This window comes from Nerophis ophidion, linkage group LG26 (genome assembly GCF_033978795.1).
Source record: "Nerophis ophidion isolate RoL-2023_Sa linkage group LG26, RoL_Noph_v1.0, whole genome shotgun sequence".
NCBI lineage: Eukaryota > Metazoa > Chordata > Actinopteri > Syngnathiformes > Syngnathidae > Nerophis > Nerophis ophidion.
In genome coordinates, this window is record NC_084636.1 from 7,512,640 (window position 1) to 7,538,694 (window position 26,055).

The following is a 26,055-nucleotide window of genomic DNA, read 5'->3' on the forward strand; positions in this document are numbered from 1 at the left end:
GGCGCCAACCAGCACCCATCAGGAGCAAGGGTGAAGTGTCTTGCTCAGGACACAACGGACGTGACGAGGTTGGTACTAGGTGGGATTTGAACCAGGGACCCTTGGGTTGCGCACGACCACTCTTCCACTGCGCCACGCCGTCCCTAAAGAAATTCAAAAGACTTTGAAATAAGATTTAAAATTTGATTCTACAGATTTTGTAGATTTGGCAGAATATTTTTTGGGGATTTTAATCATAAATTTGAAGAAATATTTCACAAATATTCTTCATTGACAAAACAGAAGCTAAAATGAAGAATTAAATTAAAATGTATTCATTATTACGTACAAAAAAAAAAAAAAACTACTTGAACATTAATTTAAATTGTCAGGAAAAAAGAGGAAGGAATTTAAAAATGTAAAAAGGTATATGTGTTTAAAAATCCTAAAATAATTTTTAAGGTTGTATTTTTTCTCTAAAATTGTCTTTCTGAAAGTTATAAGAAGCAAAGTAAAAAAATAAATTAATTTATTTAAATAAGTAAAGACCAAGTCTTTAAAATATTTTCTTGGATTTTCCAATTCTATTTGAGTTTTGTCTCTCTTAGAATTAAAAATCTCGAGCAAAGCGAGACCAGCTTGCTAGTAAATAACTAAAATTAAAAAAATAGAGGCAGCTCACTGGTAAGTGCTGCTATTTGAGGTATGTTTAGAACAAGCCAGAGGGCGACTCATCTGGTCCTTACGGGCTACCTGGTCCCCGCGGGCACCGCGTTGGTGACCTCTGCTCTAGCCTTTAAATCAGGCCTGGGCAATTATTTTTGACTCGGGGCCCAAATTCAGAGAAACAAATGTGTCTGGTGGCCGGTAAATCTATTTTTAGGAACACTAATGTAAAACCTCACAATAATGTCTGATTGAATGCTAAAAACAGACCGCCTTAAAAAACGGAATTGAATTTAAAATGTTCTTCTGAATGAGACACCCAGAAAGTACATGACAATAATGTGGGATTTACGATATTACCTATTATGGATAAAACACTGAATATTGACAAGATATGACGGTCACACCCCCTCTCCATCCACATATTTTTCAATCAAGCGAAACACAACAAACACAGTGAAATATGAACGCGAAGGCTAAAAAAACAAAACACCTACAACCTGATATATCCCTAAGCTTTAGAAATTTGTTGTAAAAATCTCCTTCCACGTCTGTCCTTGACAGCCGCATTTCAGGCTCTGCATGGAAAGTCTGTGGAAAAGCTCCCCACCCACACTGCTTGGTGCCTCGTCTGAGCTGCTGTGACTTACATTACCATAGTAACTAATTAGGTTACCATAGTAACTAATTAGAGGACCATAGTAACTAGTATATCATGCAGATTCCAACCATTGAAATATTTAGTATAGTTAAAGACTTCCAATCATTAGAAAAGATCACTGCACATCATAATGGCAGCTTCAGTTCTGATCCTAAAGATCTAAAAAAAATGATTTGGGAATGTCCGACGGGCCAGCTTGAAAAGCTTAATGGGCCTCATGTGAACCCCAGGCCTGCTTTAAATAGACCCCCTTTTTAGACCAGTTGATCTGCCGTTTCTTTTATTTTCTCCTCTGCCCCACTCTCCCTTGGGGAGGGGGGAAGAGGGCACAGGTCCGGTGGCCATGGATGAAGTGCCGGCTGCCCAGAGTCAGGACCCGGGGGTGGACCGCTCGCCTGTGCATCGGTTGGGGACATCTCTGCGCTGCTGACCCGTCTCCTGCTGGCCCCACTATGGACTGGACTCTCACTATTATGTTGTATCCACTATGGACTGGACTCTCACTATTATGTTAGATCCACTATGGACTGGACTTTCACAAAATTATGTAAGACCCACTCGACGTCCATTGCATCCGGTTTCCCCTGGGGGGGGGTCACCCACATCTGCGGTCCTCTCTAAGGTTTCTCATAGTCATTCACATTGACGTCCCACTGGGTTGTGAGTTTTTCTGAACAGAGGATGTCGTTGTGGCTTGTGCAGCCCTTTGAGACACTTGTGATTTAGGGCTATATAAATAAACGTCGATTGATTGATTGACAATTAATACATTTTTCAAACTGACACTCATTGACTTTGGCTCATTTTCTGTGAAGAACATGTATCAGAATACATATTCAATGACCACACACCATACACCCCCCTACACATTTCTATTACATATAAGAAGTGTGGAAATTGATCTGTGTACCAACCAACCAACCAACCATTCCAAATGAGCTAATATTTGCACAACATAAAGTTTCTCAGTTCAAACGTTAAGTATCTTGTCTTTGCAGTCCATTCAATAAAATATAGGTTGAAAAGGATTTGCCAATCATTGTATTCTGTTTTTATTTACCATTTATACAATGTGACAACTTGATGGAGGTTGGTGGATATTTTTTAGAGCGCGTTATAGGCAGAATAGAGCAAATCCCATTACTTTCATTGCTAGCTGATTTCACTAGCATTTATTAGCGTAACTTGAAGTAGTTATAATGCAACAAAAAAGAAACATATTGTCTTACATAAGTATTGTGAATGATAGGCAACATTCTAATAAAGTGCAGTTCTCCTTTAAAGTTACGTCGTTGTACAGTATGTTGTTCAGTATGTGGTAAATGGCAACTATTACATTGGGCAACCGCAGAGTTATGTGAATAAAGGAAGAAACTCTTGGACAAACACAGCTAACTAGCATTAAAACTACAGAAACCCAGAACGGCGTGTTTCCAGTAGAGCTTACTTTTAGCAACAATTGAATTCTTGGAATACATATCCTGTATCAAAAACTGGTTGTCCTCAAATTTCCTCCAGCTTAATTAGTTCTTTTTTATTGATTTTCACATTCACATTAACAACACATTCCAAACCCTCTTCATCCTTTACCCCTGCTGTCACTCAAAACAAAAGCAAGAGTACAAAAGTACCCAGAGTAAAAAAAATAAAAATAAAAGTTCAATACAAGGCACTTGAGACAAAGTACCGTAGTTTTCGGACTATAAGTCGCAGTTTTTTTCATAGAATGGCCGGGGTTGCGACATATACTCCGGAGCGACTTATGTGTGAAATTATTAACACATTACCGTAAAATATCAAATAATATTATTTAGCTCAATTGCGGAAGAGACGAAAAAAATGTCAGCAATCTTCACACACACGTCAACCAATAAAAATTTGGCGGGGGCGGGTCATGGCAGAAGAGCATATTTGGTCATGGGATGCTAACTGCTATATGCTACTGCCGTAGCTATTAAAATGGATCATTTCATCGTTGGCTGTAACTTATAAAAACTGAGAAAGGCTGAACAAAAATGGCACCAAAAAGGAAATCATGTACTGCAGATTACAAGCTGGACGTAGTGAAATATGCAGCAGAAAACGACAAGAAGAAGCGGCGCATACCTTTGGAAGGGCAGAGTTGTTTAGAAGCGACATCGAGCAAGATTTCATGGGATTTATCTATTAGGAGTGACAGATTGTTTGGTAAACGTATAGCATGTTCTATATATTATAGTTATTTGAATGACTCTTATCATAATATGTTACGTTAACATACCAGGCACCTTCTCAGTTGGTTATTTATGCCTCATACAACATACATTTATTCAGCCTGTTGTTCGCTATTCTTTATTTATTTTAAATTGCCTTTCAAATGTCTATTCCTGGTGTTGGGTTTTATCAAATAAATTTCCCCCAAAAATGCAACTTATACTCCAGTGTAATGTATATATGTTTTTTCCTTCTTTATTATGCATTTTCGGCCGGCGCAACGTATACTCCGGAGTGACTTATAATCGGAAAAATACGGTAATCGAAAGCTGAAAAACACTGTAGAAGCAGAATGACAAGGCGTGAGACGTCGGCAGTCATATTCAGGTACGTGTCTAGGGCTAGTCCTGCGTTTGTGTAGAGGATTGTTAAAAAAAAAATAAAAAAAAATAAAAAAAGGTCTCCGCACTTTAAAAAACTTGTTTTCAGAGCCCCGTAATGTATACCGTATTTCCCCCAGCTTCAGGTTTGATAGCACATCCTTTATCCAGTAGGAGACTGAGGGTGGGACAGCCTCCTTCCACTTCAACAGTATCAGGCGGCGTGCGAGGAGGGTGGTAAAGGTAACTATTTTGTGACCCCCACTACAGCGAGCTCCATCCCTTCAGGAATGATTCCAAATATAGACATTAAAGGGTTTGGATCAATTTAAACTGTTAAAGGCCTACTGAAATGAGATTTTCTTATTTAAACGGGGATACCAGGTCCATTCTATGTGTCATACTTGATCATTTCGCGATATTGCCATATTTTTGCTGAAAGGATTTAGTAGAGAACATCCACGATAAAGTTCGCAGCTTTTAGTCGCTAATAAAAAAGCCTTGCCTGTACCGGAAGTAGCAGATGATGTACGCGACGTCACGGGTTGTAGGGCTCCTCACATCCTCACATTGTTATCAATCATAGCCACCAGCAGCTAGAGCGATTCGGACCGAGAAAGCGACAATTTCCCCATTAATTTGAGCGAGGATGAAAGATTTGTGGATGAGGATAATGAGAGTGAAGGAATAGAAAATAAAAAAAAAGACTACAGAGCAGTGGGAGCGTTTTAGATGTTATTAGACACATTTACTAGGATAATTCTGGAAAATCCCTTATCTGCTTATTGTGTTACTAGTGTTTTAGTGAGATTATATGGTCGTACCTGTACAACCTGAAAGTCGGCCCCGCGCCTTTCTTCAGCACCAGTTGATGGGTGGTGGCGATGCCCATCTCTGCCCTTCGCAAGGGACCATCTTCAAAACACGATCTTTCGAAATGATCGCTGCATAATACACTGTACTTTGTGTGTGTGGTCCAATCCAACCGTGTTCGCTTGACATCTCTGTTCCATAGTAAAGCTTGACTGCCATCTTTCGGGAATGTAAACAATGAAACACCGGCTGTGTTTGTGTCGCTAAAGGCGGCCGCAATACACCGCTTCCCACCTACAGCTTTCTTCTTTGATGTCTCCATTGTTCATTGAACAAATTGCAAAAGATTCAGCAACACAGATGTCCAGAATACTGTCAAATTTTGCAATGAAACCAGACGACTTAACAGCTGGGAATGATGCTGGAACAAAATGTCCTCGACAATCCGTGAAGTCACGCGCACGCGTCATCATACCGAGACGTTTCAGCAGGATACTTAGCGGGAAATTTAAAATTGCAATTTAGTCAACTAAACCGGCCGTATTGGCATGTGTTGCAATGTTAAGATTTCATCATTGATGTATAAACTATCAGACTGCGTGGTCGGTAATAGTGGATTTCAGCTTTGCAACCATACTCCCCTCCGGAAGTATGGTTTAAGGGGCGGTATAGCCCGGTTAATAGAACTTTGAGTCACTAGCTATATAAATATAATTCACTTCACTTAGGTTTAATGTGATTTGAGCGTGTTCTCTTGACGCAATCAATTCAGTGTGAAAATGACCCCACAGAGAATTTGTTAATGCAATCTACTGTGACACATTTATATGAGCGGTCACCTGTGCGGCCTCAAGTGCGTGCGCGTCCCACCCACCTGCCACGACGTGGGCTGCTCCGTGTTAGTCAACAGTCGTCCCAGTTTGTCATACAGATTACTCAGCAGCTCGGCACCCAGCATCTCGTACACGTACATGAGTGTGTCGGAGATATCCACCCTGGAGGAGAGACGTGGAGTCTATTTTAGGCGCGGCTTCGTGAGTATTTTCAAGGAAAAAAAACACGTGATCTTAGAATGCCGACCTGTAGATGCGGAACTGCTCTTTTTCATCCGACGACCAGGACGCGTACTCTTGGTCGGAGGGGAATTGTGCTTTGTGGAGCAGGACGTCCACCAGCTGGAAATACACCGGCCTGTAGACTTGGAGGTACACCGCTTGCTTGTCCGACTCAAATGACATGATTTCATCCTGAGAAAGGAGCAAATAAATAACCAGGTTCAATGTCCATATTTATAAATCAGCCTTGAGTAAACTTTTTAGTTAAAAAGGTGGGTAATATGAAGCCTCCCTTACCTGGAGTGTATACCAAAAGGTGAGTGTGAGGGAGCTGGTGGTCTCATTGACTGGATAGTGGCCGGGGATGCCTGTGCAAAACATGATCATGTTGACCAGAGCCAGGACACTCTGCCAGTGGTCCACCTGCTCCAGAAGGGTCCTAAAAAGATTGTGGTAAGAGGCAGAAGAGTCAGGAGAAGGAGAACATGTGACAGGGCCATTTCATCTTTTACTTCATTTCTATCCCAAGTGAATAGAATGAAATATATCTTTATTGTCACTGTACGTTGTACAACGAAAATGAAAGCAAACTAATTTAGTGCAAATTCATAATGACACATAAAAAACATAAGAACGTGGTACTCAGATAAATAGATTAAAATACAAACCCTGTTTCCATATGAGTTGGGAAATTGTGTTAGATGTAAATATAAACGGAATACAAATGATTTGAAAATCATTTTCAACCCATATTCAATTGAATATGCTACAAAGACAACATATTTGATGTTAGAACTGATAAACATTTTTTTTTTTTTGCAAATAATCATTACCTTTAAAATTTGATGCCAGCAACACGTGACAAAGAAGTTGGGAAAGGTGGCAATAAATACTGATAAAGTTGAGGAATGTTCATCAAACACTTATTTGGAACATCCCACAGGTGTGCAGGCTAATTGGGAACAGGTGGGTGCCATGATTGGGTATAAAAACAGCTTCCCAATGCTCAGTCTTTCACAAGAAAGGATGGGGCGAGGTACACCCCTTTGTCCACAACTGCGTGAGCAAATAGTCAAACAGTTTAAGAACAACGTTTTTCAAAGTGTAATTGCAAGAAATTTTGGGATTTTAACATCGACGGTCCATAAAATCATCAAAAGGTTCAGAGAATCTGGAGAAATCACTCCACGTAAGCGGCATGGCCGGAAACCAACATTGAATGATCGTGACCTTCGATCCCTCAGACGGCACTGTATCAAAAACCGACATCAATCTCTAAAGGATATATCAACATGGGCTCAGGAACACTTCAGAAAACCACTGTCATTAAATACAGTTTGTCGTTACATCTGTAAGTGCAAGTTAAAGCTCTACCATGCAAAGCGAAAGCCATTTATCAACAACATCCAGAAATGCCGCTGGCTTCTCTGGGCCCGAGATCATCTAAGATGGACTGATGCAAAGTGGAAAAGTGTTCTGTGGTCTGACGAATGAATGGGTTTATTTTGAACCATGCGAACAAAACAAGAGAATGACATAAAATACAAAAGAAATATATAGATACATTATTTTTACACCTACATTGAAAACATTACATGTGACTAATCTTTTGTAGATGTCAAGATTGGCTCAAAAGGGGGTGGGAAGAAGTAAACTTATTAGGTCCCACCCCTATACATATACAATATATATATACAATATATAATACAATAATATATATAATATAATTCAATTCAGTGGTTGCTGCTATATATTGTCTATATATAATACATTTAAATTCACACACACTTACATATATACATATGTACACACACATATATACAATTTATATATATATATATATACATATATAACGACGAGTCCACATTTCAAATTGGTTTTGGATATATTCGACACCGTCTCATCTGGACCAAAGGGGAAGCGAACCATCCAGACTGTTATCGACGAAAAGTTCAAAAGCCAGCATCTGTGATGGTATGGGGGTGCATTAGTGCCCAAGGCATGGGTAACTTACACATCTGTGAAGGCACCATTAATGCTGAAAGGTACATACAGGTTTTGGAATAACATATGCTGTCAACGAAGCGTCGTCTTTTTCATGGACGCCCCTGCTTATTTCAGCAAGACAATGCCAAGCCCCATTCAGCATGTGTTACAACAGCGTGGCTTTGTAAAAAAAGAGTGCGCATACTTTCCTGGCCCGCCTGTCCCCTATCGAAAATGTGTGGCGCATTATTAAGCGTAAAAAATACGACAGCGGAGACCCCGGACTGTTGAACGACTGAAGCGCTACATAAAGCAAGAATGGGAAATAATTCCACTTTCAAAGCTTCAACAATTAGTTTCCTCAGTTCCCAAACGTTTGAGTATTGTTAAAAGAAAAGGTGATGTAACACAGTGGTGAACATGCCCTTTCCCAACTACTTTGGCAGGTGTTGCAGCCATGAAATTCTAAGTTAATTATTATCTGCAAAAAAAAAAAAAAAAGTTTTTGAGTTTGAACATCAAATATTTTGTCTTTGTAGTGCATTCAATTAAATATGGGTTGAAAATGATTTGCAAATCATAGAATTCCGTTTATATTTACATCCAACACAATTTCCCAACTCATATGGAAACAGGGTTTGTACAACGAAATTGCAAGCAAACGAATTTAAATTCATAAGGACACATAAAAACATTAGAAAGTGGTACTCAGATAAATAGATTAACATATATAAAATGCATAAAAATACCAAGCACACAGCTCACATGCACAGTCATACTTTTTTATGCCTTGTGTTCAGCGACTATAGTAGACTTAATACGATGCGTGCTTGTTTTTGGTACCTGGAGTGGTTCTCTCCCAGCGTGACGGCGATACGGCAGATACCGTGACACGTCTCCATGTCCCCGTTCTGGACGGCCTCTCGTAGCTGGTCCTGGAGAGCCAGCACCGGAGGAACCAGCTTGAGCAGAGTGTTCACGTATCTGAATTCCGCACAGACAAAGACAGCGGGACGGATTGTTAGAAGCGCTGTGAGACATGGCAAAATGCATGCAATAAAGTCGGCTTCTGGGAGTGTGCCCCTCGGATATTTTGACTATTTGTGAAGTCTGAGGCATTACGAACTTTACCGCAGTTTATTATTACACCGTTTACCGTTACATCTTTAGGTACGAGCATTGGTTAAAACTAGAGATTTCCGATAATGGCTTTTTTGCCGACATCCGATAATGTCCAACTCTTAATATCAACCGATACTGATATATGCAGTCGTGGAATTTACACATTATTATGCCTAATTTTGTTGTGCTGCCCCGCTGGATGCACTAAACAATGTAACAAGATTTTCCAAAATAGATCAACTGAAGTTATGGAACACAATGCCAACATGGCACTGCCATATTTATTATTGAAGGGGGGGTGGGGTGGTTCAGGATAGCGGGGGGGGGTGTATATTGTAGCGTCCCGGAAGAGTTAGTGCTGCAAGGGATCCTGGGTATTTGTTTTGTTGCGTTTATGCTATGTTACGGTGCGGATGTTCTCCCGAAAACGTGTTTGTCATTCTTGTTTGGTGTGGGTTCCCAGGGTGGCGCATATTTGTAACAGTGTTTAAGTTGTTTATACCAGTGGTGCCCAACCACCGGGCCGCGGCTCGATTGGTATCAGGCCGCAGAAGAATTTTTTATTTTTTTTTTTTTTTTTTTTTTATTAAATCAACATAAAAAAACACAAGATACACTTACAATTAGTGCACCAACCCAAAAAAACTCCCTTTTTCATGCCAAAAAATCAATCAATCAATCAATGTTTATTTATATAGCCCTAAATCACAAGTGTCTCAAAGGGCTGCACAAACCACAACGACATCCTCGGTAGAGCCCACATAAGGGCAAGGAAAAACTCACCCCAGTGGGACGTCGACAATGTTGACTATCAGAAACCCCCAAGGGACTGAAAGCAATCGATGTCGAGCGGTTCATGTTCAAATGAAAAGGCAATCACTATTAGGGCTGGGCGATCAAACAATATATATACTGTCGTGATCAAAAGTTTACATACAAATAAATAAAAAATAAGAATTTCCCTCTGCCAGGCCGCGGGACAAATTATCAAGTGTTGATCGGTCCGCAGCTACAAAAAGGTTGGGGACCACTGGTTTATACGACCACCCGCAGTGTGACCTGTATGGCTGTTGACCAAGTATGCACTTACAATTAGTGCACCAACCCAAAAAACCTCCCTTTTTCATGCCCAAAAATAAATAAATAAATAAAAATAAGAATTTCCCCCCGCCGGGACGCGGGATAAATCATCAAGCGTTGATCGGTCCGCAGCTACAAAAAGGTTGGGGACCACTGGTTTATACGACCACCCGCAGTGTGACCTGTACGGCTGTTGACCAAGTATGCATGCATTCACTTGTGTGTGTGATCAGCCGTAGATTTTATGTGACTGGGCCGGCACGCAAGGGCAGTGCGTTTATGGTTTATTGCCGCTCTGTACCTCTCCCTACGTCCGTGTACCACTCCGTACAGCGGCGTTTTAAAAAGTCATGAATTGTACTTTTTGAAACCTATACCGATAATTTCCGAAATCACATTTTAAAGCATTTATTGACCAATAATATCAGCAGACCGATATTATCGGACATCTCTAGTTAAAACAGTTACAACCATTTTTTAAGCATTTTTAACAAATTAAAAGATACATAATAAAATCAAAGTGGCTCCCCGCATCATTAGATTTTTCAGTATGTGGTGTGTACACCTTATGTTTTAGTGCCCACCCATGTTCTTCTACACCAAAACTCAATTAAAAATTTTGCTACAACGCAGGAGGCGTGGAACTATCGGAAATGTCATGGTAAAATGTATTATTACAACTCAGGGACGACTGATTAAATAATTGATTACAAATGAGTGTACTGTGTCGATACTCCTCAATAGAGGCTGTTTACTTCAAATGAAATCTCCAAGGGGGGGGGGGGGGGGGGGGTGGGGGGGGGGGGTCTGCCCTGCCTCAGCTCCAACACACCCACCCTTAAAAGCCCGCAGATCCACTAGCGACCGGAAAAATCTATTCTAAAGATCCTCTAGTTGGGAGCTATACTGCTGCCGTTCAGCATTCTAGCCTTCTAGAAGTCTCTTTGCTGCACTGGAACACATGCAAAGTGCCTGCTAACACGCATTCACACACATCATGACACAGTACCTTCCTGTCATCCTTAATGATATCATGCGGTGGCGTGGCATTTAAAGATCAAGGGCATGTGTGTGTAAATGTCACAGCCGATATGATGCACAAGTACAAAAAAAAAAAAAAAAGAGTAAACCAAGAAAAAAGTGTGTAAGGATACTGTGGTTTGAAGGCAGGCTTCCTTCAGAGACCGCCAATAAGGGGCGTGGCTGCAGGTTCCTAACATCCAATAATGACATAGCAAGGGAGTGTGACTTTTAACATAATGACCCTGCTAATTGTTCATCTTTTGTTAGTTTATAAGTTGCCGCACAGCCCCATGTGTTTGATGTTTGCTTAGCATCTTTAGCAGGCTGATCAACTGGCACCACATGGACTACCCAGTTCTGTCTAAAGCAGGGGTGTCAAACTCAAATACAGAATGGGCCAAAATTTAAAACTGAACAAAGCCGCGGGCCAAGGTTGAACAAATTAACCTTTTTTATTGGGACCCAAACAAGTTTTGCATTGAAAATTGAACAAGCAAGGCTTATATAACTATAGTGACATGCAAAACTGAGTTTCTAACAATAAATAAAAATCAATGGCATATCAAGTAAAACTTGAATGCCTCTTTTCTTTTTGGAGCCTTCTGAGGTAAATATCAAAATTAACTTTTTCCAGGGATAATAATATTGAAAATAAAATAACAATGAATGAATCAAACATTCAAGCCTTGAGAAAGTGCATGAATTAAACATTAATATTGCTCAGTTTGCTGCACTGATTTGCTTTAACACTGAATTTGGAACAAGCAACGCTTATATAACTTCATAGTGCAAAATCAACTTTCAAAAAACAAACGAAAAAACATCAATGGTATATGAAATGAAATTTAAATAAAAAAATGTAATGCCTATTTTCTATTTGAAGCTTTCTGAGGTAAATATCAACATTAACTTTTTTCACAGGCTGATAAATTTGAAAATAAAATAATGAGGTGGGCGGGGTTCGGTGGTAGCGGGGGTGTATATTGTAGCATCCCGCAAGAGTTAGTGCTGCAAGGGCTTCTGGGTATTTATCCTGTTTGTTGTGGTTACGGTGCGGATGTTCTCCCGAAATGTGTTTGTCATTCTTGTTTGGTGTGGGTTCACAGTGTGGCGCATATTTGTAACAGTGTTAAAGTTGTTTATGCGGCCACCCTCATCGTGACCTGTATGGCTGTTGACCAAGTATGCTTTGCATTCACTTGTGTGTGTGTGTGTGTGTGTTAAAGTCGCATATATTATGTGACTTGGCCGGCACGCTGTTAACAAGGAGGAAAAGCGGACGTGACGACAGGTTGTAGAGGACGCTAAAGGCAGTGCCTTTAAGACACGCCGCCAATATTGTTGTCCCGGATGGAAATCGGGAGAAATTCGGGCTAATGGTTGCCCCGGGAGATTTTCGGGAGGGGCACTGAACTTCAGGAGTCTCCCGGGAAAATCGGGAGGGTTGGCAAGTATGAGTATTAGCGGTGAATGCCGCTGTATAATACCGGCCGGCCAGCTCTAATGTTAATTTGATATTGCCTCAAGGGCCACGTTTAATTACAGGGCGGGCCAAATTTGGCCCACGGGCCAGAGTTTGACATCCATGATCTAAAGCACTCAAGTCGCATAGACAATCTTTGAGCAGCTTTACTGGGGTTTATTTTTAAAAACCGCAGAGCAATCGTGTTATACAGATAACCTTGGACTAGCATATTTACAGTAGGTCCTTAAAAGCAGCAAACCATTACCGTCAGATTAAGGATCTTCGGCTCGTATGTTTTTACTGCAGTTAATCCTTAAAAACAGCAGGGCACTCATTTTATAAAGAATTGTCAATCTAGGTTTTTGTGATAGTTTCTTAAAAAACAGCAGAACACTCCTTTCATTGGATCTTTGTCTAGTATTTTTTCAGTAGGTCCTTCAAAATAACAAAGCATTCCCGTCAGATATAGGATCTTTGGTTCATATTTTTTTACTTCAGTTTATCCTTAAAAAGAGCAGGGCACTCAACTTGCGTTTTAGCACTGGGTCCCTTAAAAAAGCGTTAAACTCTTGCCGGATAAAGGATTTTTGTCTAAACTCCGGTCTTATAAAAGATTGTCAACTTGCGTTTTAGTAATAGGTCCTTAAAACAGTAGCGCACTCCTGTCAGATAAAGGATTTTTTGTCTAGCATTTTTTTTCCAAAGTATCCTTAAAAACAGCAGAACCCTCCTGTCAGATAGCGGATCTTTGTCAACCCTTTTTTTCCCCAATTTATCCTTAAAAACAGCAGAGCACTCCAATTTTTCCAATTTATCCTTTAAAAACAGCAGAGCACTCCTGTCAGAGGATCTTTGTCTGCTTTTTTCCCCCCAATTCATCCTTAAAAACAGCAGAGCACTCCTGTCGGATAGAGGATCTTTGTTGAGCACCCACCCCCCCCAAAAAATATCCTTAAAAACAGTAGAGCACTCGTGTCGGATAGAGGATCTTCGTCAGCATTTGTTTTTTCAATTTATCTTTAAAAACAGCAGAGCACTCCTGTCAGATAGAGGATGTTTGTCTGCATCCATCCATCCATTTTCTACCGCTTATTCCCTTTTTGGGGTCACGGGGGGCACTGGCGCCTATCTCAGCTACAATTCAACCTTAAAAACAGTAGAGCACTCCTGTCGGATAGACGATCTATTATCCTTTAAAAACAGCAGAGCACTCCTGTCAGATAGAGGATCTTTGTCTGCATCCATCCATCCATTTTCTACCGCTTATTCCCTTTTTGGGGTTGCGGGGGGCGCTGGTGCCTATCTCAGCTACAATTCAACCTTAAAAACAGTAGAGCACTCCTGTCAGATAGAGGATCTATTATCCTTAAAAAACAGCAGAGCACTCCTGTCAGATAGAGGATATTTGTTGAGCTTTTTTTCCCCAAATTATCCTTAAAACAGTAGAGCCCTCCTTTTAGATAGAGGATCTTTGTCGAGCATTTGTTTTTTTAAAATTATCCTTAAAAACAGCGGAGCACTTCTGTCAGATAAAGGATCTTTGTCAAGCATTTTTTTCTCAAATTATCCTTAAAAACCGCAGAGCACTCCTGTCAGTTAGAGGATCTATTATCCTTAAAAAAAAGCAGAGCACTCCTGTCACATAGAGGAACTTTGTCGAGCATTTTATCTCAATTATTATTAAAACAGCAGAGTACTCCTGTCAGATAGAGGATCTTTATCAAGCATTTTTTTTATTTATCTTTAAAAACAGCACAGCACTTCTGTCAGAGTAGCTTTGTCAAACTTTTTTTGTAATACATCCTTAAAAACAGCAGAGCACCCTGTCAGATAACGGATCTTTGTTTAGCTTTCCCCACCAAAAATATCCTTAAAAACAGCAGAGCACTCCTGTCAGAGGATCTTTGTCAAGCATTTTTTTCTCCAATTTATCCTTAAAAACAGCAGAGCACTCCTGTCAGAGGATCTTTGTCTGCATTTTATTTCAATGTATCCTTAAAAACAGCAGAACACTCCTGTCAGATAGAGGATCTTTGTCTAGCTTCCCCCCCCAAATTATCCTTAAAAAAAACACAGCCTTCCTGTCAGATAGAGGATCTTTGTCCAGCATTTTTTTTCGCCAAATAATCCTCAAAACAGCAGAGCACTCCTGTCAGAGGATCTTTGTCAATATTTTTTTTTCCAATTCATCCTTAAAAATAGCAGAGCACTCCTGTCAGATAGAGGATCTCTGTATCTCATTTACATATTGTTTCTGCCTTTTTATTAATAATTTTGACTTCATGACTCTGTCATCCATTTAAAGAAGCGAAAATATGTTACGGTATGGCAGATCCTTGCATTGACATGACATAGAAAATAAAGAATGACCGTCACAGTGTCTCCGTTCTGTTTAAACACGTCTCTTATTAAGAAGTGGAAGCCAATTTCCTTCCCATTCCAGAAGATGCAGATCTGCGGTCAGGCATTACGAAGCCTTCCCCACCCGGGCTTAGCCGCCCACACTAATTCAGCCTTCTCCAGAGGGAGCGAGATGCACAGCATATAAACTCCATTTCACCAGCCTCTACTCTACCTGTTTGTGTGTCTCAGTAGCGGCAGCCTGGCTGCATTTGACTGCCGGTGAGTGACTTTGTGTGTGAGATGCACTCAGAAAAATCATTCATATTTTAACAAGAGCCGTGCAAATGCAGGTCATGTCCTCTCAGCACTCAGAGAAAGGAGGATTTTACGATGCCTTGCAGCCTTCCTTACTCCGTGCCATCGCACACTTCCTGGCTCTTCCTTTATCCTCTGCCAACTTCACCCTGTCGCTGTTTCCACCACCCCGCCCATCTGTGATCCCCCTCCTCTGCAATTACCTCAACACGCCGAGAGACAGGGGAAATGGGTTGCCTGGCAACAAGATGCAACCGGACCAATCGCGTGCCCCCAAATGAGTTGATTGTGATGCGTTTTAACAGGGGGAGAAGGAGAAGCGGGGATGATGGCGTGCGATGGTGAGAGAGGAGAAAGGTAGGAGGGAAAAGAGGCAGAAATTAATGGAGGGAAAGTAAAATATTTAATAAAATGTCAGGATATATAGACCGTGTGTATGGCAGAGGTGTCAAAGTGGTTTTGACTGAGGGCCACCTCGCAGTTAAGTTTGGCCCCAGAGGTGAATTATTACACAATTTTTAAATGCATTTTTTAGATTTTTTAAAAATTCAATTCTAAAACAAATATGATAATTTGCAATAATTTCACCTCACAATTTAGTGTATATTACTGGAAATAGAAAAACAGCACTGCTGTTTTTAGAGTTAAAAAAAGGCAACTCAGTTGCCAGAATTTTATTGTAAAATTTACATTAGTTTTTTTTACTGTAAATGAAAAAAAAAATGCAATTTTACAGTAACATTTTGGCACCTGAGCTGCCAGTTTTTTGGTTGTTTTTTTCCACCGCAAATCAACAACTGCAGATTTTTCAGTGTATTACTGTATATGCCAAAATGGTTTGTTACGGTAAAAAAAAAAAAAGTACTATATTTTTCATTTAGAGAATAATGTAACAATTTCACAATTTTACCATGAAATCTGTTGCTACTTTTACATTGCACAATTTGATGGATAACTTGCTCTGAAATCATTATTATTAGTATTTCTTTTTGTTCTTTCTTTTGTTTATTTTAAACATGAACACACTTCCATTATAATACATTACACAATTTCATATCATTCACTTTGCATCATGTCCGAAAAGGAGTAGGAAGAAGCAAAGCTAATTTAATCATTTCCCTTTCCCACTTCAGAGCGTTTACAAATATATACAACATTTACTGACCTTTTTATGATAGAATAACATATGTGAATTACTATACATACAACTGTTTTTTAATATATAACTAATTAATTCGGTCATTATTAACAAACTGAGATGAAGAATATCTTATTTCCAATAAGGTGGAAAGTAATTCTCATAATTCTTCTTATCTGTATGTTGTAAGCACTACTTTTTCTATTTAAAAAATGGTTTGAATGTTTAATAATATATTTTTGCATAATTAGACAATATTTAGGTTATGGAGTACATCTACTTTTTTCTCTCCCAAAATAGAAAAAAGGATACTTTTAGTAAGAAAAGTCACAGTACTTCATTGGTACATATTATTTCCAGGCTTAATAAGATGAGGTGGCGGGCCAGATCTGGCCACTGGGCCTTGAGTTTGACACGTGTGGTGTATGGCAGTGGTCCCCAACCACCGGGCCGCGGCTCGATTGGTAACGGGCCGCAGAAAAATGTGTTTATTTTATTAAATCAACATAAAAAACACAAGATACACTTACAATTAGTGCACCAGTCCAAAAAAACCTCCTTTTTTCATGACAAAAAAAAACAACCCAAAAAAACATCCCCCCCGCCGGGCCGCGGTCCAAATTATCAAGCGTTGACCGGTCCACAGCTACAAAAAGGTTTGGGACCACTGGTGTATGGCAATCGCTGGGAAAACAATAAAGCTTGTGATGTGCTGTTAGTGCGCTAAACCCACTTCTAACTCTGACTCTGAATGAGGGTGAAAAAGAGGGGTCGGGATGTAAATCCATGACGACGTCTTTCAAATTAACCTCCATCTCTTCTTAGCATCATTTCGTCCATCACTCCCGCCCAGTCCCTTTTTTCATTCCCCCTGGAGGGGAAGGATAGTGTGTGCCTGCCGCGTCTGAATCAACCGGGCATGATGACATCTCTCCTCAGCCTCGTAACCATAGCAACGGCAGCCAACCAAGAAGTGCCGCTCTCTTCTCTTCTCTTCTCCCCCGGCTGCCAACACGCCCCGCCGGCGCCCACCCCGCCGGTTCCCCTAATAGAGTTCTATTACTCGCCGTCACGCTCCCCGTCACCGGACGACACACACACCTTTGGGAGTCGGGCTGAGAGATGGTGTTGACCAACGCCTCCACGGCGGTGTCGAAGAGCTCGGGGTCGGGCAGGGCGCTGAAGCAGTCGTGCACCAGGCCCTCGCTCTCGCTGAGGGGCACGTCCAGCAGCACCCAGGAGGACAGGCAGCGCAACACGCGGGCTTTCACCGCTCCGGGGCTGTCCGACCTTCGCAGCAGTTGCTGCAGTAAGGGACACACCGACCCCCACTCCTGCCCCAGGGCGCCACGGACCTGATGGGAGAATAAATACTGTTATGCTGGTACTCACTTTAAGGTCATGCATGCCTGGCATCTCTGTCCATATATGCAGAATAGTCGCGTGCACATCTGCACAAAGTGCTCAACAAGAGAAGCATAAAGTGGAATGACGTCAAAAGAATTCAGTAAAAATGTGTTTTAAAAAAAATAACAGTAAGAGATCAACCAATTGTTTTCAGAGCTGATACAGATTATTAGTACAGTGGTTCTTAAATGGGGGTACGCGTACCCTTGAAGGTATGCCAAGGGGTACGTGAGATTTTTTTTAAATATTCTAAAAAAATAGCAACAATTCAAAAATCCTTTATAAATATATTTATTAAATAATACTTCAACAAAATATGAATGTAAGTTCATAAACTGTGAAAATAAATGCAACAATGCAATATTCAGTGTTGATAGCTGGATTTTTTGTGGACATGTTCCATAAATATTGATGCTAAAGATATCTTTTTTTGTGAAGAAATATTTAGAATTAAGTTCATGAATCCAGATGGATCTCTATTACAATCCCCAAAGAGGGCACTTTAAGTTGATGATTACTTCTATGTGTAGACATATTTATTTATAATTGAATCACTTGTTTATTTTTCAACAAGTTTTTAGTTATGTTTATATCTTTTTTTTCCAAATAGTTCAAGAAAGACCACTACAAATGAGCAATATTTTGCACTGTTATACAATTGAATAAATCAGAAACTGATGACATAGTGCTGAATATTACTTTTTTCAACCAAAAATGCTTTGCCCTGATTAGGAGGTACTTGAATTAAAAAAAATTGAAAAAATGTTGAGAACCACTGCCTTATAGTCTGAAAAATACAGTATGTGAAAATACCATCTAAAAATCACAAAATACCACAAGTTCACTGCAAACTTGTTCTTAAAATCATGTTCTTTACAGTGATTATATTATAATGTAATCATAATCCATCCATCCATCCATCCATTTTTTACCGCTTGTCCCTTTTGGGGTCGCGGGAGGTGCTAGAATCTATAAAATCCTTTAAAAGGATATCAACTTATCATTACTCAAATGTAGAATGGTTTACTATCATACTGTAATTGGAAGGTAAATAACGTTGTTATCCTTAATAAATAAACAAAAATAATAATATCGACACATCTCTATGAGCAAAAAATTTTAACAATTCAAAGTGCTTTGCTTTTCACAGTTGGAAAAATGAGCTCAGATGTTGTCTTTTTGTGTATTGCTTTTTTGTAATCACTCTCTTGTTTGTCCGTGATGATGGGCTCATATCACCCATCCAATTTGAAGCTGAAATAATGCCACAACAGGACATTTGGCTTCAAAATTATTATTTTTTTCTTTCAATTTGTTACTTTTTGCAAAGCTCTCTGTACTTTGAGCGTGTTGGCGCCCCGCTTTGGTCCCCGCCGAGACAAAGATTGTGAATGACTGAAAATCAACCAAAGTTTATTTACATAGCCCTTAATCACAAATGTCTCAAAGGGCTTCAAAACCCACAACATAAAAAGGGATCACTGTTCAGTTAATTCTACTGTGAAATAAAACTGCTCGGGTGCTGAGAGCGATGCACAAAGTAGGGCGTCATTCTTCCTGTTTGAATCGAGAGACGAACAAACGCGAGGGTCGAACATTCTGATTGGCGAACATGGCTGTCACTCAAAAGCCGGTGACGGCCGAGAAAAAAAAAACTTCAACATCTTTCGGTTATTTACCGCATTAATTAAAACCTCCATGTTGATTTGATTTTGATTAATTGTGCAGCCCTAACCAGTAGCGACAACGTTTTATACGGCGTTAATGTTGGGATTAATTTAGCATAAACAAACATCAGAGAGTTTCTCAAACACCTTTAATAAGTGTATCTAATCATGCGAGTCAGAGGAGCATCGAAATTTGTGTTTAAAATATATGAAATCTATTGGGAAAATTGGTAAAAAATGGCATTTCTCTACATCATTCGCCATCTACTCAATTTTTTTAGTTTTAATACAGGGGTGTCCGAAGTGCGGCCCGGGGGCCATTTGCCGCCTGCAGCTAATTGTTTACCGGCCCGCCACACATTCTGCAAAAATTGCAAAATTGATAGTATTGCAAAAATTTAAAAAAACATTTTAAAAAAGTGAAATGAGGTGAAATGGCAATGTTGACACAAAGCTGCCATGCAGACAGTTTTTTTTTTCTTTTGTCTTCATTTTCTTTTTTTTTTTCCATTGCTCAAAAAAAAGGACAAACAAATCTATGTTATAAGTAATTATTATTTAAAAATTATCACTTTAAAATGTTTTATGTGGAAAAAATATTGCATATGTTGTGTGGTTGCCGTATAAAAACATCAAAGTTTTGACAAAAGAGCATAAAACAAACAAAATAATAGTTCAAACTTAAAATTGACAGATATATCAGAAGTTGATCTTGAAATTTAAGTGTTAAAAGTTTTTAAAAAAAATAATAAAAATGCATCACTTCATGAGTGGGGAACCTTTCGGATCTCAAATATATTTAGTAGGATTTTATTTAACTTTCACTGTGATTACTCAAAAATATGAAATAATTAAAATCAATGGTGTCCTGCATTATTGATCTTTGAGGGCTTTAATTGCTAAATAAAGGAACTCTCCTGAAGGAATCAATAAAGTACTATCTATCAATCTATCTGCATTTTTCAGTTTTACTATAAAAAACTAAGTTGTCTTTGACAGAAAAGGCATAAAACCTTATTTGTTTTACTTTATATCAACCTCAAGTTGATGTAGAGATTTACTGTAAGCATTAAATAAAAAATAAAAATAATAATTTGACTTATTTTTAACATTTTAGTGACTGAGACCCTCTATGCTCCCCAGGAGCCGTAAGGATTTTTTAAAAAAATCCATATATTTTATGGTTAGAAAATGAAAAATATGAAAAAGGCCCCCGCATGCTTAAATTTTTCCGTGTTCGGCCCTCTGTGGAAAAAGTTTGGACACCCCTGATTTAATACATTGTAAGATTTCTTTGTGAGGAACCCTGAAATATTGCAAACATTCATCCATCCATCCATTTTCTAACGCTTGTCCCTTTTGGAGTCACTGGAGCCTATCTCAGCTGCATTCAGGCGGTAGGCGGGGTACACCCAGGACAAGTCGCCACCTCATCACAGGGCCTACACAGATAGACAGACAACATTCACACACTAGGGACCATTTAGTGTTGCCAATCAACCTATCCTCAGGTGCATGTCTTTAGAGGTGGGAGGAAGCCGGAGTATCCGGAGGGAGCCCACGCTGTCACATGTAAACTCCACACAGAAAGATCAGGTCATGCAAACTCCACACAGAAAGATCCCGAGCCCGGGATTGAACTCAGGACTACTCAGGATCTTCGTATTGTGAGGCACATGTTTAACCGTGCTGCCCTTCTTAAATGAATTAAATAGTAATAAAAAAATGGGCTACAGCAAAGAGGGAACTGTTCTCATGCAGAGCCAAAAAGCTGGTGCTTGAGCAGTGGTTATTAAAATCTACTTCACTAATTATTATTATTATATTGTTTTAATTGGTCAGGCGCGACATACCAGCCCCTTTCGGTACTGCGGCAAGCGGCTTGTCTGGAACTCCTCAGGAAGGACGGTGAGCAGCTCCAGCAGCGCCAGGCAGCGCGCCCGCCCGTCCACCCCGCCGCCCTCCTCCTGGAACACCCGCACCATCTCCGCCACGGCGCCCGGCCAGGCCTCGGGCATGGTGTTGAGCGCCAGCGAGGCCAGGGCCACGCAGAGCCGCGTGAGCACCATCTTAGAGCCCGAGGAGAAGCAGGCGATCTGAGAGAACAGCTGGCTCTTCAGAGACTCGTACTGGTCGCTGGGGATGTCCGACCAGTAGCGGGAGATCTTGGTGTGAAGTGCGCTCGCGCCAAAATACTGGATCTCCGGCACCTACGTGTGATGAGAAAACAGTTTCACTTTTCACATATTCGTTGTTTTACGTGCTTGTTATGTACCTTGTCTGGGCTGAGCAGAGCCCAGCAGAACTGCCACGCCTGAGGAGACACCTGGGCCTGCATAAGCCACTTCTGGGCCAGGTTCTTGTTGTCAATGTTCGGATCATAATACAACTGGTGAAGGGCCTGCAAAAGGGGGGAATACAACATAATCAAATCAATGATGAACTCTACCATTTTTTGGACTATAAGGCGCTCTTAAAAACCTTTCATTTCCTCAAAACTCGACTGTGAAGTGAAGTGAAGTGAATTATATTTATATAGCGCTTTTTCTCAAGTGACTCAAAGCGCTTTTTACATAGTGAAACCCAATATTTAAGTTACATTCAAACCAGTGTGGGTGGCACTGGGAGCAGGTGGGTAAAGTGTCTTGCCCAAGGACACAACGGCAGTGACTAGGTTGGCAGAAGCGGGAATCGAACCTGCAACCCTCAAGTTGCTGGCACGGCCACTCTACCAACCGAGCTTATAAGGCGCACCACTGTGCGCCTTATAACCTGGTGCGCCTAATGTACGGGATAATTTTGGTTTTGCCTACAGACCCTGAGGCTATTTTATTTGGTACATGGTGAAATGATAAGTGCGACCAGTAGATGGCAGTCACACATAGAAGATAAGTGTAGACTGCCATACGACTCAAGGTAACAACAGCAACATTTTATAAGTTCCATTGACAATATAGAACATTGCACACGGCGTTTAAAAATCAACCAAAATGTTTTAGTATGACTTTGGTAAGCTATCAAGCCGCACTTCTTGATGGATTGTACTGTTCTTGTTGTGTGTGCGATTGTCCATCCATCCATTTTTCTACCGCTTATTCCCTTTTGGGGTCACGGGGGGCGCTGGCGCCTATCTCAGCTACAATCGGGTGGAAGGCGGGGTACACCCTGGACAAGTCGCCACCTCATCGCAGGGCCAACACAGATAGACAGACAACATTCACACTCACATTCACACACTAGGGCCAATTTAGTGTTGCCAATCAACCTATCCCCAGGTGCACGTCTTTGGAAGTGGGAGGAAGCCGGAGTACCCGGAGGGAACCCACGCATTCACGGGGAGGACATGGAAACTCCACACAGAAAGATCCCGAGCCTGGATTTGAACCCAGGACTGCAGGACCTTCGTATTGTGAGGCAGACGCACTAACCCCTCTGCCACCGTGAAGCCCTGTGTGCAGTTGTCCATCCATCCATCCATTTTCTACCGCTTATTCCCTTTTGGGGTCGCGGGGGGGCGCTGGCGCCTATCTCAGCTACAGTTGTGCATTCTCCAAAAGCCGTAGATGTTAAAACCTGACTGGGCCGGCACGCTGTTTATATGGAGGAAAAGTGGACGTGACGACAGGCTGTCCTCACTCAGATCCGGCTGGAAATCGGTACAAATTCGGGAGGATGGTTGTCCCGGGAGAGGCACTGAAATTCGGGAGTCTCCCGGAAAATTCGGGAGGGTTGGCAAGTATGCCCTATGGTCCGGAAAATACGGTGCTCAAATGCATTTTTTGGGGTAGAAAAAAACGAGTGACCATGAAAAAGAAGCCTCTTGTGTCAGAAGGGACCAAAGAAACATAAATGGACTCCAAAAGCACTGACCTAAAAAAAAAAGCGCATATAGTGGTACTAAGCACTTGAGTGCAGGGAGAACAAACAGCAGGGGGAAACAAGAATACAGCAAAGATGAATGATGGCATTTCAAGGGAATGCAGGCACAAGTAACCCACACACGCATCCATCAGCCACCACATAAAAAAAAAACACTGACAGATTTGGCAATGCAATAATAGTGCCCATGGGAACTTTGAAATATTACATTTCATATGGAATCTGCTTGAATAAAGCTTAAAGATACTACATTTTGGTGCTTTATAGTAAATGAAAAGCCCCAAAGTACACTTTGGTGTCCTAATCAGATATTGATATTGGTTTGATAGCAGCAAGAGACGATTAATGGTGTATCAACTTGCATCTAAAATCCAATACAAGCAGTCCTGCAGCAGTTTACTTGTGCCAAGTGAAGTTGGACAGTCAATTAGCATCTAAATGTCCTCCAATAAGGACACAAGATTGGTATTTTCTTGTATTTTAGTAAAATAATTTACAAATGTTAAACATGGTAGGCAATAGGAGCTATGGCTAAAGCTAAAACAGTAATACCAACCAACGAGAGTTTCACCGCGGTTATCATTGATACCCCTACTCGTTAAATACATATTTTCTACACATATTTGTTTTGTTTTATGTTTTCCTCCACTTTTTCCCAATTATGCACATTCAACAATTGTGTCATCATGCAGTTTCCCCCTTGCAACCCACCATCGGCAGAAAAAAAAACGCTTACAGTGCTGTGAAAAACTGTTATTGTTTCAGACATGTACTTCAGGACTGGCTGAAAAAGATAAACACTTAATGAATTACCTATTGGTGGCCTGTAAAAAGGCCATTACTCGGAAATGGATATCCCAGGAGAGTCCATCTTTGAAGCAATGGATGGAAATCACAATGGACATCAATAACATGGAATAGAATAGAAAGTACTTTATTGATCCTTGGGGGAAATTCAGCACCACAGTCCGCTCACAATAGACAATAATAAATAATATATAACATATATTATATATATAGTATATGAATAGTATAAATATATTCTACATATATTCTACATTTAAGTGCAGTCAAGGAACATATGTATTATACAGTCTAATGGAGAAGATAACAGCTTTTATTGATAATAAATTGGAGAAATTTACTTCATACTGGGTCATTCAAGTCAGCGGTTGTCCACCTTTTTTCAGTGATGTACCCCCTGTGAACATTTTTTTAATTCAAGTACCCCCTAATCAGAGCAAAGCATTTTTGGTTGAAAAAAAGAAACAAATAAGTAAAATACAGCACTAGGTCATCAGTTTCTGATTTATTAAATTGTATAACAGTGCAAAAATATTGCTCATTTGTAGTAGTCTTTCTTGAAATATTTTGAAAAAAAGATATAAAAATAACTAAAAACTTGTTGAAAAATAAACAAGTGATTCAATTATAAATAAAGATTTCTACACATAGAAGTAATCATCAACTTAAAGTGCCCTCTTTGGGGACCTTAATAGAGATCCATCTGGATTCATGAACTTAATTCTAAACATTTCTTCCCAAAATAAGAAATCTTTAACATCAATATTTATGGAACATGTCCACAAAAAATCTAGCTGTCAACACTGAATATTGCATTGTTGTATTTTTTTCCCCCACAGTTTATGAACTTACATTCATATTTTGTTGAAGTATTATTCAATAAATATATTTATAAAATATTTTTGAATTGTTGCTATTTTTAGAATATTTTATTAAAAAAATCTCACGTACCCCTTGGCATACCTTCAAGTACCCCCAGGGGTACGCGTACCCCCATTTAAGAACCACTGATTTAAGTTACGCCCCACAAGCCTGATTTTAATTTCTTGAATTAGTTATTGTACTTCTTAAAAAAATACAAAAATAAAGGGATTACTTCCTATATGTATAAACATTATACATATATATATATATATATATATATATATATACATACACATATATATATATATATATATATATATATACATACACGTACATATACACGTATATATACACACACACACACATATATATATATATATATACATATACATATATATATATATATATATATATATATATATATATATATATATATATACATATATATATATACATACAAATTATTTTTTATTATTTTATTTTATTTCAGATTATTATTATTAATAATGTATTATTACCAATAATGTATTATTATTCAGTTTTTTCTTTATTTAATTGATGTATTTGCAAATACTATTTTGTTTTTCTGCTGTTTCTTTTTTTGGGCGGTTGTATGGTTGGGATATAAACCAAAAAATATCTATTTTGACATTTAGGGCAGACAACAGATATATGATGTGTGTGAATATGATGCAATGGATAAGAATGTCTGATGCTGGATGTCAATGAAAATAAATTAAATTAAAAAAAAGAAACACTGGTATGGGAAGATATACTGTAGATGGGTGGAGATAAAGAACAACAACTAAACGAGCCCTGCGCAGGAGCTCCAGCAATCATTATAGCAAACATGTACATTAGGATGTTGTTTTGCAAGTCAGCTCAGCTCTCCTTCCCACTTTTGGCTAATTGTGCTGTTAGTGCAGAAAGCAGCAACAGCGGCTCATTAGTGCACTTCATGGCGCAATCACACTCCTGACCCAAGCAGCACCCCCATGTCTGCGCTTCCCAGCTTTTAATAATCAAAAGCACGGAATACAAAACGCGTGCAATTTGCTGCATTTGTTGCGTCACAAAGACCCCCTCGTTGTCTTCTGTGAGTCATGGCCCGCACGCCGTTGTCTTCAATTAACTGGTTCAAAAACAACAAAAGAGGGTCTGTTTTTTTTTTGTGTTCAGAATGGAGCTGTAAATGGCGGCAACCATGTCTGCACT

The 26,055-nt window shown here is 39.8% G+C and overlaps 1 protein-coding gene across 4 annotated transcripts in view; it reads right to left on the reverse strand.

Moving 5' to 3' along the window:
- Nucleotides 1-26,055, reverse strand: part of LOC133543811 (importin-13-like) — a 93,171-nt gene that overhangs the window by 46,843 nt on the left and 20,273 nt on the right. For all 4 annotated transcript variants that reach the window (XR_009804527.1, XM_061888612.1, XM_061888613.1 and 1 more), the window contains 7 exons: nucleotides 21,569-21,694; nucleotides 21,147-21,503; nucleotides 17,321-17,574; nucleotides 8,577-8,717; nucleotides 6,045-6,186; nucleotides 5,773-5,939; nucleotides 5,567-5,687 (listed from right to left, as the gene is read on the reverse strand). Coding sequence is in view for 3 of the 4 variants with exons in the window: in XM_061888612.1 (XP_061744596.1) it covers nucleotides 5,567-5,687; nucleotides 5,773-5,939; nucleotides 6,045-6,186; nucleotides 8,577-8,717; nucleotides 17,321-17,574; nucleotides 21,147-21,503; nucleotides 21,569-21,694 (1,308 nt within the window). In the remaining variant the exon portion in view is untranslated. The remainder of the gene's footprint in view (nucleotides 1-5,566; nucleotides 5,688-5,772; nucleotides 5,940-6,044; nucleotides 6,187-8,576; nucleotides 8,718-17,320; nucleotides 17,575-21,146; nucleotides 21,504-21,568; nucleotides 21,695-26,055) is intronic.